Below are 16,247 nucleotides of genomic sequence, written 5' to 3'. Positions count from 1 at the left end.
AATACTCTCGATAGCTTGCCGGGCTCTCCGAGAGGGGCGGAGGAATCGAACTCGGGTAGGCCATGTTGACTGCTTGTAAGGCAAACGCCCTACCGCTGTGCTATCGCTCCAGCCCATGACTCAATCATGAACAGCTTTGTAATGCTCTATCTCACAGTGAGATGATTCAATTTAAAAGAGAGATGGAGGGAGGAGAGCAAGAGAGGGAGAGATGGGGAGAGAGAGAGAGGCAGAGAGAGACAGAGAGACAGAGAGAGAATGAATATGAGCTTGAAAAAACAAAGCAAGCTGGAAATCAGAAGTTTCACTAATAAAGATTATTTTGGAGAGCCCAGCAAGCTACCTAGAGTATCTCACCCACACGGCAAAGCCTGGCAAGCTACCTGTGATGTATTCGATATGCCAAACACAGTAACAAGTCTCAATGTTACTGGACCCATTGGAGCAAAATCGATGAACAACGGGAGGACAGTGACAGTGACATTTTGCAGAGCCAAAGAGACATCTCAGCAGGCTGGATGCATGCAGGACAGCCAGCCTTACGCACCATCAGGAGCAACCGTGGAACACAGAGCCAGGAGCAACTCTGGAGTACTCCTAAGTGTGGCTCTACAAAACATCTAACAACCACAAAACGTTTTACCCAAATGTTGACCTTCAGAAACTGACCAATGGGTGTGAAGCTTAGTCCATGTGGAAAATCAAGTTAAACAGTGATGGATAAGGGGCGATCAGAGCTCAAGCACAGTACGTACATCTAAGGAGGCTCCATCAGGATCCCTCTTCCAAAGAGAAAAAAGCGAAAGTAACTTTCCCAAGAGTGGAGATGAAAGTTCAATGGTGCCTGACTCACAGCGTGAGCTGATATCACCGCAGGGAAAGGGGTGCGCTAGCTCTGTGGTTGGACAACATGCCACAGACTCAGAGGGACAGAGACAGGGGAGTGAAGGAAATGAGCCTCTGGAAGTGACTCACTTTTTCGGGCTTTTGAAGGCCCAGCAGCTGCTGACCACGGGGAAGGCCACACTTTAGGAAGGCAAAACGGTAGTTCCGTGCCTTTTTGCACTGCGCCTCAGAATTCCCACTAAGTGAAGCCACATGCTGACTCTAATCTCTTCAGACTGCTTGCACGGGAAGCGGCAGTGACTCTCCGGGGCAGGGGTGAGTGAAGAGATGGGGACCTGAGGGGAGATCCCAGGAGGTCTGACTGCCTGGTTGACTGGGCTCTTGCTGGTGGTGAACATTTGCTCTTTTGCCTGCATCCGGCCCATTGAGCTATCTTGTTGGCTCTGGGTAATAATGGTTATTACATAAAAATTCTGATTTCTGGCTTGCTTTTTTCAAGCTCATATTCTCTCTCTCTCTCTCTCTCTCTCTCTCTCTCTCTCTCTCTCTCTCTCTTTCTCTCTCTCATTGAACCACCAGGAGATAATATATCACAAAGCTGTTTCTGACTGGGTTTCAGTCACACAGTATTCCAACACCCATCTCTCCACCAGTGTAATTCACCTTGCTCCCAGGAGGCATATTCAAGCACTGTTCACTGAAAAGGGACACATTTCAATTACGGATGCACTGAGATCTATCTCTGTTAACAGTACTATTACTGTTTATTTCTCTGAAAGATAAGAGCTGGCTGAGTTACAGCTAGAGGGATGTCTACAAAGAAACCCCACAAAATGAATGTCAGCGCAAGAGCAATGCAAGCATTCTCTGGTGTCGGCACCGAAGATGATTCTACAACTAATTTAAGGGGCTGGAGCGATAGCACAGTGGGGAGGGCATTTGCCTTGCACGCGGCAGACCCTGGTCCGATTCTCAGCATCCCATATAGTCCCCCGAGCACCGCCAGGAGTAATTTCTGAGTGCAGAGCCAGGAGTAACCCCTGTGCATTGCTGGGTGTGACCGAAAAAAGCAAAAGCAAAAACAAAAACAAAAATACAACTAATTTAACGAAGGAAATACTTAAGGAATCGACGCTACATAGGTGAAGAGAAACAGGTATTATGGAGTGAGGGTATTGTGTTGGACTGTTATCTGCATGAAACCTTATACTTAATAGTCCTGTAACATTGTAAGTCATGACAACTATATATTTTTAAATGTAATGCATAAATTATTTCTTAAAGAAAAAAATTGTTTAAGGAATCATGCTGGGGCTAAGACACAGTACAGTGGGTAGGGCGTTTGGCTTGCACGCAGCTGATGCAGATTTGATTGCTGGCACCCTATCTGGTCCCCTGAGCCCCACTAGTAGTGATCCTTGAGCACAGAGCCAGGGGTAAGCCCTGGGCCCTGCTGGGTGTGGCACCTCACACCAAAATATCAAGCAATGGGGGCTGGAGCAATAGCACACGGCCAACCCTGGTTCGATTCCCAGCATCTCATATAGTCCCCGGAGCACTGCCAGGAGTAATTCCTGAGTGTGAAGCCAGGAGTAACCCCTGAGCATCGATTGTTGGGTGTGACCCAAAAAAGGAAAAATAAAATCCAGATTACCAACCAACAAAACAAGAGTCATCAACACTAACCCAGAAAACAAGCCCCCAGACATCGCCCGGGGTCTCTTTACCCATGGACAGAGGAGCACTGAGCAAGGAGTCCACCGACCTGCCGGGCGCGCAGCGCTTCCTCCACGGCGCTCTGCAACTCGGCCAGCTCGGCCAGGGTGCGCTGCAGCTCGGGCGACACCAGCTCCTTGGCCCGGGCCACGCGCTCCGTCTCCTTGTCGCTCAGCGCCTGCATGATGCGCAGGCGCGACTGCACCTCCTCCTGCTGGATCTGCATCTTCCTGATCTCCTCCTGCAGTTCCTGCAGGCTCAGCTCCAGGCCCAGCGGCCCGCCCAGCTCTTCCTTGACGCCCCTCAGCCAGTCCCGGGAGCGGCTCATCTCCGTCTGGAAGTCGCGGCTCTGCACCAGGCGACGCTCGCACTCGGTCACCGTGACGCCGATGGCCGCGGTCAGTCCCCGCAGTTCCTCGCGCCAGGCGTCCAGCTGCAGCTGGGCCCGTTGGTGGGCGCCGGGGTCCAGGTGGGGGAGCAGCTCTTCCAGGTGCTCGGCCACGCGCTTCAGCAGGGTCCCCGAATCCTGGACGCTGCCCGCCAGCGCGTGGTACATCTGGAGCTTCTCCTCCGCGGGCAGCGTCTCCTCGTTCACTTTGCCCTGCTCGGCCCTCACGGCCTCCAGCTGCTTCTGCAGCTGCTGCTGCAACTTCTCGTGCTCCTGGTACGCGCCCACGGTGTCCTCCAGGAAGCTGAGCCTTTGCTCCGTCTGTCGCTTCAGCCTGTGGTACGAGGTGAGCAGCTGCAACATCTTGTCCGCCAGCCACGGTTGCCCGGTGCTGCGAAAGCTTTCCTTCTTCTGGTTCAGCTCGTCCACGGCGGCGCCGAGGCCGGCCACCTCGCCCACGAGGGTCCTGCAGGCCTCCTGGAGGGCCAGGGCCTCCTCCGTGGCCAGCTGCGTTGGGACTCGGCTCATTTGCAGGAAACGCTCTTCCAGGTCCTGCAGTGACTGGCTGGTGAGCTCGATGAGTGATGCATACTCCTTCCGCGCCAGCGTGGCCTCCTGCACTTTGTAGTACTTGTCTTTGGCCAAAGCCACGATGACGTTGAACTGCTGGGGCAAGGCACTGAGCTTCTCGCTGAGGTAGGCGTGGTCCACTTCGTTCAGCGTGGGCAGGATGGCCTGGCCGGCTCGCTGCAGCGTCAGCAGGAGGTTCTCGTACTCCGGAGACTGCTCCAGGATGTGTTGGTACCTGGCCAGCTGCGTCTGCAGCTCGGTGCTCTCGTTCATGAGGTTGATTTCGGGGAACGTGACGATGTCCGCCTGCTTGAGCCAGTGGCAGGCTTTATCGAAATCTTCCTTAAAGTGCTTCCTGGACACCAAACTCTTCTCCAGCTCCTGCAGCCGCTGACTGCACTTGTGGAGAACGCTATCATAGACACTCTGTAGTTCTTGCAGTTTCCCCAGCACCTCTGTCTTCTCCTGCTCTGTGATCCCTTTCATCACATCCCGGCCCTGGGCCCACAGGCCCGTGACTTCCGTCTGGTACGTCTTGAGGCTGGCCTGGGCCCCCTTGCACGTTTTCACCTGTTTGCTCACATCATCTGGCAAGAGGCAGATGTGATCCCGGAACATGATCTTCCGCTCGTGTTGCTGGATTTGGCTGGTGGCCTGGAACACAGCCATGAGGAACTGGGTTTTCTCAGACAGCGCCTTGTTCAGGTACTTGCGTCTCTGGCCCACTAAGTCGCCAAGGCAGTTCACGTGCCCTTGGGCCTCAGACAGGGCCTTCTGGATGACCTGGCGCTCGTTGAGGCCCAGATCAGCCATCACCCTGTCGGCGTCCTTGGTGAGGGACTTGAGGAGGATCTGTTTGGCCTCCAGCTCACTGCAGAGGGAGAGGTGGTCCAGGAGAAGGCTCTGAGCCATGTCGGGTGGCGGGCTCTGCTGCAGGGCCTCGGCCATGCCGGGCTGCTGCTCCACTGCCCACTCCATCAGTTCCCGGAGCCGCGCCTGCACCACGTTCAGTTCCTCCAGGTTGTTGACGGACACCTGGATTTTCCGCTTCACCAGGTCCTCGAGCTGCCGCCAGCGCTGCTCCAGGTGGCCCGTCTGCTCCTTGACTAGCTCCTGGTCATCTAAGTTCAGATGCTCCATCAGCTTCTGCTTTTGGGCCTTCAGCTCCTCCACGGCCGGCTCTTGCTCCTGCATCGACAACGTCAGCTGTTTCAGCACATCCAGGTGGGTTGCAGTGCTCTCTGCATCAGTCCTGCAAGTGGAGGGAAAGGCAGAAAGACAGGATTGGTTCTGGGCACTTGCTGTGCTGGGATGAATGGTGGAGAAGGACACTTGCCCCTTTCCTGCCCGTGGAGGTGAGTTAAACAGGGTCCCCGCGAGTAGCTCGGCACTGGGGCTTATGGGCGAAAGTGCTAAGATCATGATGGAGTATGAAACATACAGACATTTGGACCACACACAGCAGTGGTCAGGACTTACTCCTGGCTCCGTGCTCAGGGACCACTTCTAGTTGTGACTGAGGGGACCTGGGGATTAAACCACAGGTCATGCATATGTCAGACAAGTGCCCTATCCACGGTACAATTCTCCAGTCCTGAGACCTGCATATTTTTACTTCAGAAGCTGAACCAGTTCATATTGTCTAAATATATCTCCTCAGCATCTTTGAGGTCGAGCTGTTCCACCATTACACCCTTTAAGGGTCGAGTTTGGATTGCACTCAGCAGCTCAGAAGCTACTCTTGGCTTTGTGCTCAGAATGGCCTTGGGTGGTGCGTGACCCTATGTGGTGATGGAGAGAAGACCAGTGTCCCTGACTGTCAGGCAAGTGCCTCCACTCCTGTGTTCATCTCCAATCACATCTGGCCCATGCTTTTAGCTTCCCCTGGACCTACACACTGAAGAGAATTGGATATTAGTATTTCTGGACAGGATTTGTAGAAAGACTGAAGATGGAGAAGCATTGATTCACTGCATTTTGGAAAATCATGGGAAGAATTTAATAGCTGACCTAGGATTTATGTGTTTGGTCATGGGACGATGCTTCAACAGAGTGTTCCACGGTGTAACGTGCCAAATCTAACCAATGATGCCAATGGTTACTTGGAAATTTTTAGATATGTTTTTACTTATCAGTAGAAATATTTCAAACTAGGTGGGGGGATCAGAGAGATAATATAAGGATGAGGACACATTCCAAGAATGCACCTGACTCAGATTTGACCCTGGCACCAGATGGCCTCCTGAGCACTGCTAGTGTATCCTGGAGACCTCCAGCACCCCTGGGCTTAGCCCTGATCCAGAATCATGTTCTAAGACCCTAGTACTGATCTGGTGGTCCAGATGGCCAAGTGTTGTTGGGAGTGGTCACGGGACTCCTGGAACTCCACTGGGAGCCTCTTACCACAAAAATATGTGCCGAATGCAAAGAATACTCAAGCCTTTAGTTACAAAGCACATATAAAACTGTGACTATTCTCATTTAAAAAATGATTAGTCCTAAAATGTGAAGAAAAGGCCTGGGAGGCAGGACAGAATGAGCACTACTAGGGACAAAGTCTCAGGTGCTTTAGGCCAGCCCAATGGAGTGACAATTTTCACTTGTATTTATAAGTTACAATAAATACAAGTTTTGGCTGATACTTAGTTTAGTCTAATGACTAGTAAAATATTGAGCACCAAGAAAAATATTATAAAAAATCAGAAAATTTATGCATACATAAATATATAGTTATATATACATATGTATGTATATATAGTTTTTATACACATGCATAACCTTTGGTGATTAACCCCCTTAAGAATATTGTTTATGGTGATTTAACTTCCTTGAGAACATTCCAGTTCAGCTTTAATTGAAATGAATCAATAAAGCATTTGGGCAGCTTTTGTTAGTCACAAAAAGAACAGAAAGATTTCCATGTGATCAATACACATATGCTACTTAGGGCTGGTGGGGGATTCACGTTCTCCAAGAAAAATCTCGAAGAATTTTATTTAAAAATCATGCATTAGTTGAATTTAAATTATTAACTGATCCATAGAAAACATTGTACAAGGGAAAACTTGTTGAAATCTCATAGAATATACCATCCTAGAGATTGATAAGGCATCCTGAAACATGCAGATCAAAGATACCTGAACACATGAATGGGAGTCTGGGAGTCATGAAATATAACAGGAAGCATTTTTGCAAAGATCTTTGATGTCACAGGGTCACACATCATTGTATCACTGGATATTTGTAACTTTCAGCTTACAGAGAAAAAGTGCCCTGTTCTCAAACATTTTTTTTTAACTCACTGGTTCAGCAAGGAAAACCATGGCTGTTTCCCTCTGAGGACTTTAAATTATTTTTCATGTGAGGAGGAGTTGGGGGGGTTGGGGCCACACCCAACAGTGCTCTGGGTCTATTCTTGGTTTGGTGTTCAAGGATTATTCCAGGTGGGGTCAGGAGACTGTACAGGGTACCAGGGATCAAACTGGGTTTGGTTGCAAGCAAGGAAAGTGTCTTACCCACTGTACTATCTCTAGCACAACATTAAATTCTTTTTATTTGTTTTTTGGGCCACACCTGGTGATGCTCAGACGTTACTTGTGACTCTGCACTCAGGAATTCCTTCTGGCAAGGCTCAGGGATCATATGGGATGCTGGGGGTGGAACCTGCATCAGCCAAATGCGAGATAAGCATCATACCCACTGCACTATCACTCTAGTCCAACATTAAGTTCTTAATAATCCTCTACCAAAACGAAACATGAAGGCAACCAATATTCAAAATAGAAGACATGGGGTCAGAGCAATAGTAGAGTGGGAAGAGTGTTTGCCTTGCACGTGGCCGACCCAGGATCAAACCCCGGCATCCCATATAGTCCCCCGAGCACTGCCAGGAGTAAATCCTGAGTGCAAAGCCAGGAGTAAACCCTTAGCATCTCCAGGTGAGACCCAAGAAAACAACAACAACAACAAAATTATCTATTTTTTTTCAAAAAGGACATTTTACAATTTTATAGGAATGAAAAACTTCCAGTTTTCTATTTGGGTGAGCTACTAGAGAATGTCTCTTACCTGGCCAAGCTATCCCATTCCGTCGTGAATTTTTCTAAGAAGGCTTCCACAACGTTCATGCGCTCGTGGTAATCTCTTGTCCTCTGAAGGTCCTCTTCCCTCTGCAGACTCAGTGCGCTGGCCTGGCCACATAGCTCCTGCCACTGGTCGTTCAGATGGGCGATCTCCTTGTGTTCAGGGGACTCCTGCTGCTTCGTTAACTTATTCACCTTTTCCGTAATCGCTGCCACCGAAGCCTGTTTGCTTTGCAGCTTCTTAACAAACTCCTAAAGGAGAGGGGTGATGAAAGCACACATATCAAGCATTAAAGGTCCAAACAGAGAGCTGAGGAAAGTGGAATCTCTCTGAGCCTGGTCTTGGGAGATGGAGAATGAACAAATCATAAGGAACAAAGGGAAACCTCTGACGTTCTCTTTGGGGACTTAAATTTCCGAGTGTTTGAAGATCAAACACTGGCCTTTTCTTTTATTGTGTTACTTTGAAAATTATGAAGACAAACTGGAAAACGTAAAACAGTCTTAAAACTACTAAGGGAGCATAATTCATGTGCTATCTTAAAGTGCTGGTGGAGTTTTCAAAACACATTTCAAGTTTCTGCTTTTTAGAAAAATATCTAACTGATGCTATCTCTGGTCTATTTTTTTTCTGTATATGTAAATAATATATCACGATTCACTCAAATGAGAGATAGAATCCGGAGTTCTGATCTCCATCAACGCTCAAGAATCAGGGACGCTGTCTCATTTGCCAAGGCATCACAAATCAGATGGACTGGACACATAATGAGGTTTACAGACAACCGCTGGACTAGAGCCATTACTGACTGAATTCCATGGGACATCAAAAGATCCCGTGGATGCCCACCTACAAGATGGTAAGACTTCTTCGTCAAGACCCTGAATGATCGGTTTGAGGCTCTGCATGTTCCTAGAACGAACAGATGCCACTGGGCTACGCTAGCACGCAACAGGGATGAATGGAGACGTTAATGGCACCCGCTCGAGTAAATCGATGAATAACGGGGGATCAAGTGATCAAGTGATATGTAAATAATGTTTTGGTAAAAACATAATGACTCACTATAAATTTGTTAAAAAGTAGGGGCCAAAGAGATATTGCAGGGTGTCGAGCGCTTGCCTTAAAATGGCTGACTCAGATTTGATCCCCTGGGACTACAAATGGTCTCGGGAGCACTTTCAGGAGTGATCTCTGAATGCAGAGCCAGGAAGAAGCCCTGAGCATAGATAGTGTGGTCCCAAAGCAAACAACAATGGGGAAATATGGTACAATTTCCAATCAAGCTGACAGAGTAGTTTAAAGAAAAAATAACAGGTCAAATCAATCCTAGAATTACAATTATATTCCTATTGCATTGAAAAAAATTTAGTTTATATCAGATATTACATATATATTTAATTAGTTGATTGCTTTTATAATCCTACAGTATCAGTAATACTGTGATTAAAAGCAAAAAAAACTTATAAATTGTTTAGTGTCATTCAGGTTCTGTTGACTAAACCCTAGCTGCTATGTTTAGAAATATACTTTTTAGTTGGTTGTTTTGGGGCTGGAGCGATAGAACAGTGGGTAGCATGTTTGCCTTGCATGCGGCCCACCTGGCTGATCCGAGTTCGATTCCTCCGCCCCTCTCGGAGAGCCTGGCAAGATACCGAGAGTATCTCACCCACACAGCAAAGCCTGGCAAACTCCCAGTAACAACAAGTCTCACAATGGAGACGTTATTGGGCCCACTCGAGCAAATTGATGAACAATGGGAGGACAGTGACAGTGACAGTTGATTTTTAAGAACAAGTGGTCACTGGGAGCTATAGGACACTCAAGCGTTTTCTCTTTGACTGGTGCCTTCCTGTATGCATGAAGGTTTGTTTAGATCCTCTTTCTTTTTCTTAAAAGCAAAGCTGATGTGGAGAGAGGTAACTGCCTACACAGTCCCCTGGGATTCTTTGTTCTCCGGGATTCCCTGAATCCCTACCTTGACTTGGGAAACCATATTCTGAGCAATATTGAGCTCCAGCTCTGAATGTCTCCTCTTCATGTTCTGCAACTGCTGGTCAGCATCCTGGAGATAAATCCAAAGCTCAGCTTTCAGGCGCTTGATTTCCTCCCAGCCCTGAGTGAGGTTCTGTGCCTGGGTCAGTCTTTCTTCAATCTGGAGAGAAGACAGAGGCAGAAGAGGACATCACGACACAAACACTGATGTTCAGTGACTCAGACCTGCAGTTCTTCAGCATAGCCAATACACACGCACATGTGTAACACACACACACACACACACACACACATGCACACACATTCAGTATCAATCCAAAAGGCACTCTTTGCTGCAAGAAAATAAAACATTCTTTCTATTTTTTTTTTTAAAAAAGGCCCTCCCGTTGTTCATCGATCTGCTCGAGCGGGCCCAGTAACATCTCCATTGGAGACTTTGTTGTTACTGTGTTTGGCATATCGAATACGTCACGGGGAGCTTGCCAGGCTCTGCCGTGCGGGTGAGATACTCTCGGTAGCTTGCCGGGCTCTCCGAGAGGAGCGGAGGAATCAAACTCGGGTCGGCCATGTTGGCTGCGTGCAAGGCAAACGCCCTATGGCTGTGCTATCGGTAAAGATTTTTTTTTTTTTTGCTTTTTGGGTCACACCCAGTGATGCATAGGGGTTACTCCTGGTTCATGCACTCAGGAATTACTCCTGGCCGTGCTCGGGGAACCATATGGGATGCTGGGAATCGAACCCGGGTACAATTTCCACGTGCAAGGCAAACGCCCTACCCGCTGTGCTATCACTCCAGCCCCGTCTAAAGATTTTTAAATGTTTAAGAAATTCACAATCAGAATTGTGAAACTCTAAGAGTTTGAACTATTTATTAGGTCACAAGTAGCCTTAGTAGCTTTGTTATTTTAGGCACTTAAATAGACACAAACAGGGAGTCTGTTTGACTCTCATGAATTTGGAGTTAACTAGTGAAGACGTACATTATTCTCTGGTGTACATTTGTTGACATACTTCTAATATAACATCAAGCTTAGAAGATTTGGGGTATGTTTTGATTTTTATCACTGGTTTTGGAAACCATATACTTTTTTCAATACGTTATTTCTGTAAAATGTATACAAAGTGCCATTTTCCATAAGGGTTGTGTGCTTGGTAATAAAAGTGAAAACCTGACATTACTTTAAGATATTATGTGTTCTCTTTCGGTGGTTTTACTATTCTGGGAAGATTTAATCAACTGAAACCCAACACCAAGTCTTATATTGCTTTTCTAGACCCAAAAAGTGGAGTTTAAGGCCCCAGAGGAGATTTACAAGCCCTATGCTGCCATCTGCTGGCTGTCTGTGGTATTGCATATATTTCTCCCCTGCCCCCACACTGCAAGGTTCAGGAAATTCTTTTACATAAAAATATTACCTACAGAAAGATATGGAAAAGGAGAAAAAAAAGATGTGCAATGGGTGAATAAGTAATGGTAATTAAGGAGGAAAAAAGAAGAGGAAAAGTTGCTAGATCATAGTTCAATGGCACAAAAATGTCTGTTCCAACTCAGTGGTCTTGTATCAAAACATCCATCTTATGTTTAGTTATTTGCAGTTTAAATATATAATTGGTAACATTGCAGCAAAAATACTCCAAGGACACTTTTAAAAAATCTAGACTGTAATACTCATGAAAGGAAACATATTGAAACAAATCCAATGTGGTTACATATTTTCTTTTTCCTTCTTCTTTTTTTTTTAAATTTACCTTTTGCTCTGTTTGTTGAATGTCTTTGGCCGTGGCTTTCACTGAGGAGTTTGACAGGTCACACATGGAACACAGGAGATCTAAGTAGGTCCTGGCCTGTTCTTGCAAAGCTCGGAAGTGTTTGACCTGGAAAAAAACCCATAACTGTTAAGAATTGGAAGAGGTGTCCTATATCTAGGAATCCTGTATTTATTCCCTTTGTAGTATTTAGTTGACATTTCAAGGACCACCAAACTATGCTCATTATTTTTACCATTGTTGGAAATTTGGGGCTTTCAGGAAAGAATTCAAAACACACTGTCCCGGATCCATTTGTTTAGCAAGCTGTTTCTCGTTGACGTTTGGGAAGGCCGTCTGGTCTGGGAAAGAGGAACACCCAAGAAACTTCTCCAAACTTCCAAGATTCTTGGGTCACGTGCTGAGATGTTTTTGCATTTCAGAGAGAGCTGATACTCTATATTCTGGCTGTGCTCTTTGAAACGTACTTTGACATATCGGTGACATAAAGCAGCGTGTCAGAGTACGTTTTTCAGCTTCACTGGAGTTTGATTTTTAAACTGAGGGAGACCCTGAGACAATGGTGGCGGGAAATAGACACTCCGGTGGGTGTGTGTGTCAGAGGGTTGATGCCTAAAAACTCATCATCATCCACAGTGTTGTAGAATTGTCAATCAAGGTGAGTACAATGAAAAAATAAAAAGCCAACCACCACACAGATTGCCCTTTCTCTGCAGGAAAGTCAGAAGTACTTCCCGACTTTCTTAAGTCCAAGCAAAGCCTCTCCTTGTGGCTCTGTATTCTCTGCATAGGAAGCGGAAGTGAAATATTTCTCTGATGCTATCTGAAGTCTGCACTTCTCTCTCTCTCTCTCTCTCTCTCTCTCTCTCTCTCTCTCTCGTATGTTTTTGTAAATAGTATTTTACCATAGGAGCTGTACTAAGACATTTGCTGTCTTGGTTCAGGATTTCCTTTTCTGTTTTCTTATGTATGAATTTGTTCTCCTGAAAAATACCAAGGTCAATTTCTGCTATTTGTTACAGGTTGACCTGCCCGGGGGGGGGGGGGGGGGGGGGGCACTGCACCCTCTGAGCTCTGTTTCAGACAAATACATATACCTCAACCTCATCAACATGCTAACAGCATTTCCCTGGTCCTTTCCTTTATTACCTGTCATCCTCCTCTTTTTACTCCCTCCCTTGATTTTTTTTCTTCTCTGTCCTTTCTATTTCTATAATCTAGGGTCCAGAATAATATAGCTATTCCCTTTTGATATTTTGCATTTCTCCCATCTTGTTATTATCCTATATTGCACGTTCTCTTTTTGATGTGGGGCACCAAACCATTGCTCTGAGGAACTTCCACTTTTGGATCCACAGAGCATTTCTGAAGAGACTTACATGAGGTCTGGGAGTACTGAAGGTGATGGAGCCAAAATGGGTCATTAAGAGGAGGGGTGGGGGGTCCTGCTGCTAGGGGAATAAGCTGGACTCCAAAGTCTTGAAAGACAAAGCCTCACTTTCCCCTGAGCAGTGCCACACAGACACTGCATTCTCCTGGGGAGCCAGCCCCACCTGGCCGCTACCTGGTACCCAACACATTTTCCTGAAACATCTGCACAAATCCCAGAGTAACCGACACTTTCAGGTGCTTGGTACCTGTTTCATGGCTTCTGCTCTGCTCGGAGGAGGATGTGGACTGGGTTGCAAGTCAGGCTGCACCGCGGAGAGCCAGGCCTGGCACTGCTGGAGAGTGTCCTGTCGGCTCACGTGCTTCTGAAGCTCGTGTTCCAGACTCTGGTACACCTGGGGCAAAAAGGTCACACTGCAGTTGGCAGAGCTGTCGTGGATCACGGGAAACAGACAAAGCCTTAAGTCCATTTCAAGGGGTACCATCATCACCTCTAGGATTGCCTGATGCCACAGAGTTATCCACGAGCTCACTTAGCTCCCGAAAGACTACAAAGGAGTTCCATGAACATTTCCAGACTGTAACTTCCCAACCCACACATTGCACAGACACCCCGATCAGGGCAGGCGATGGGGTCAGGGCCCATGGAAGCAGATCCGGCTCACAATCCCTCCGTGTTGGAAGGAAATGATCAAAGCCAGCAGTTTTGTGGCAGCTTCTCTCTCCCGCCCCATACCCTCTGAACAAACATTGCTCTTTTGTTTATGCTGAAAGTAAAAATAAAATGCTCTTTGGTTACACAGAGCATTTCTGAAGAGATCAGAAAGAAATCACTGGTATTTCTCTTAACTTTCTCCTTTAGGGAAGGAACAAATCGAAACACAGAACTTTCCAGGTGGGATCCAGAGAGACCCCTATTCTGGTCCTCAAGATGTGGCCTTTATCCTCTCTGATAATCTATTTCCAATGACGTTTTTATTCATTTTTTTGTTCACAAAAATAAAGGGGCTGGAGCAATAGCACAGTGGGTAGGGCATTTGCCTTGCACGTGGCCAACCTGGCCGACCCAAATTCAATTCCTCCACCCCTTTTGGAGAGCCTGGCAAGCTACCGAGAGTATCTCGCCCGCATGGCAAAGCCTGGCAAGCTACCCGTGACGTATTCAATATGCCAAACACAGTAACAACAAGTCTCACAATGGAGATGTTACTGGGCCCGCTCGAGCAAATCGATGAACAACGGGAGGACAGTGCTACAGTTCTACAGTGTTTGTTCACAATTAAGAAATCCATATGGCACGACATCACTACTTGAGAGGAAGATCAGATTCCTTTAGATGTCTAAATGTGATACCGGGCAACTATGGCCACTGGAGTAGAGGTAGTTAATTTAATTTAGTGTTGGCTTATTTGAACAGATCATTCAAATGTGTCAGCAGAAAAGGAGATAAAGAGACACACATAATACCCTCTCTGTGACAGTATGGTAAATCACAGTGCCAAAAGGTAGTGGGGTTGGGGGTGGGGGTGGGGGATGAGAAGAAAAAAAGAAAAAGAATATATAGTCTGTCAAAGAGGCAAGATGGGAAGCAGGAGGAAACTGGGGACCTTGGGGGAAGGGATCAGTGTTGGAATCTTGCACACCAGAAACTCAATTATAGCTATGCCACTCTGTAGGTCACAATGAGCTAATAAATTATTTTTTTAAAAACAGAGAAAGTGCCTGTCACAGAGGCAGGCTGGGAGGCTGGAGGGAAACCAGGGACACTGGTGGAAGGCAGTGGACCCTGGTGAAGAGTGGTGAAGGAGCTGGTGTGGGAACATTGTATGCCTGAGATTTTTACATCATGAATAATTTTGAAGCCCTGTAATTTCAGTGATTCAATAAAAAATTACATAATTATTTTACAAAAGGTGTAAGAAACCTAGTGTTTATTTGAATTTCATGGCCTCTGGTGTGCAGGGGTAAGCAGATTCTTCAGTGGACCAAATCTTTTTTCACTGAAGTATAGAGCTTGATGCTTAAGGGGAAAATATTTGTGGAAACAACTTTCATCTTTAACCTCCCATCCTGTTATCATCCATATGGACCAGTTCTCTAGAAATTATTCTGTTGAACTGAGTCAACTTGATGAGAGTCACAATGCAGGGAGCTTATTTTCCAAAGACAAGTTTAAAGTTCCAAACTGGGGGCTGGAGCGATAGCACAGCGGGTAGGGCATTTGCCTTGCACGAAGCCTACCCAGGTTCAATTCCCAGCATCCCTTATGGTCCCTGAGCACTGCCAGGAGTGATTCCTGATAGCAGATCTATGAGTAACTCCTGTGCATCGCTAGTTGTGACCCAAAAATCAAAAAAAATAAAAATAAATAAAGTTTAAAGTTCCAAGCCTCCCCAGGCCAATTATAAAGCACTTTCAGAGTGGCTGGACAGGTTCTGCTCAGGGACACACAGTGAGTACCTCATTCTTCTTTAAAGATTGCTACAAAAACAAAGGATTTAAAACCAAACCAAACTGAAACTGAATTCTAATAGGGGAGAAGAGAGCTAATGCACGTCCTCATTTCATTTTAGAAGCTATGTTCTCAGAAAATAGAGAAATCCAAACATTACCTAATATGTCTATTAAATTTAATTTATTCTCAATCAGCCAACTAATTTCCATTTTACCCAAAAGACAGAATGAAATATGATTGCTTTCAAGATCTTTGATCCTATTAGAAATCAAGGCCAAATATGTCAGTGAAGTTTCTGGAACAAACTTTTCCATTAGAAAATGAAGTAAAAGAAGGAAATCAGATTAATCTTCAGCTCTTCCATACAGACAAGAGAAGCAACCACTGAATTATGCTCTTCCAAGTCATCTATTCATCAGTTTGGCCATGGAACAATTTCATTAGAGGACCCCTCTTTATTCTTACTCCAAAGAGAAAAGGGAAAAGATTTTTCTTCTTTTGAAATGTTGAACCAAAAGTATAGGTTCGCTATGTTCATAGACTCGTAGCTACTTTTAAAATAGGTATGTTTGTCTTTTGAACCATTGCCAATGTTTTGTTTTGTTTTTTGTTCTTTAAATTTTCAGACCACATCCAGCACTGACTCCTGGCCTGCTGGTGCTTGGAGAACCTTATCAGAAAACTCTGAATTGGCATTTGGGACTTTCCACAATTCCCTCTCTTTTACAATTATCTGTTAGGGACCACAATCCTTTCACCCTGCCTTCAACTGGCAGGGAATAACTGGTGGTCACATACACAGTGCTCAGGGCTTACTTCTGCTTCCGTTCTCACTCAGGAATCACTCCTGGTGGTGTTTGAGGGACCAAATGTGATGCTGAGAAGTGTCTACACTGCAAGGCAAGCACCTTACACCCTGTATTATCTTCTCATTCCCAGTCTCTCTTTTTAATTAACTCTTGAAAGTGAATTTTTCAGGTCGAGGGAATTACCAGAAATCACCAAGAATTTTTCAATTTAAAATATTTCTCCCCCATT

General features: G+C 46.0%; 1 protein-coding gene across 9 annotated transcripts in view; it reads right to left on the bottom strand.

Moving 5' to 3' along the window:
• Positions 1–16,247, bottom strand: part of SYNE1 (spectrin repeat containing nuclear envelope protein 1) — a 566,819-nt gene that overhangs the window by 231,109 nt on the left and 319,463 nt on the right. For 5 of the 9 annotated variants that reach the window (XM_056125930.1, XM_056125931.1, XM_056125932.1 and 2 more), the window contains 5 exons: positions 13,003–13,149; positions 11,348–11,473; positions 9,582–9,758; positions 7,589–7,854; positions 2,612–4,772 (listed from right to left, as the gene is read on the bottom strand). In XM_056125930.1, the coding sequence (XP_055981905.1) occupies positions 2,612–4,772; positions 7,589–7,854; positions 9,582–9,758; positions 11,348–11,473; positions 13,003–13,149 (2,877 nt within the window). Of the gene's footprint in view, positions 1–2,611; positions 4,773–7,588; positions 7,855–9,581; positions 9,759–11,347; positions 11,474–13,002; positions 13,150–16,247 lie in introns of those variants that run through there. The other 4 variants (XM_056125935.1, XM_056125936.1, XM_056125937.1 and 1 more) reach the window with 2 other exon arrangements.

The sequence above is a fragment of the Sorex fumeus genome, unplaced genomic scaffold, assembly GCF_029834395.1.
Source record: "Sorex fumeus unplaced genomic scaffold, SorFum_2.1 ptg000061l, whole genome shotgun sequence".
Lineage (NCBI taxonomy): Eukaryota > Metazoa > Chordata > Mammalia > Eulipotyphla > Soricidae > Sorex > Sorex fumeus.
The sequence above is the reverse complement of the archived record's forward strand: the minus strand, read 5'-3'. Positions and strand labels throughout refer to the sequence as shown.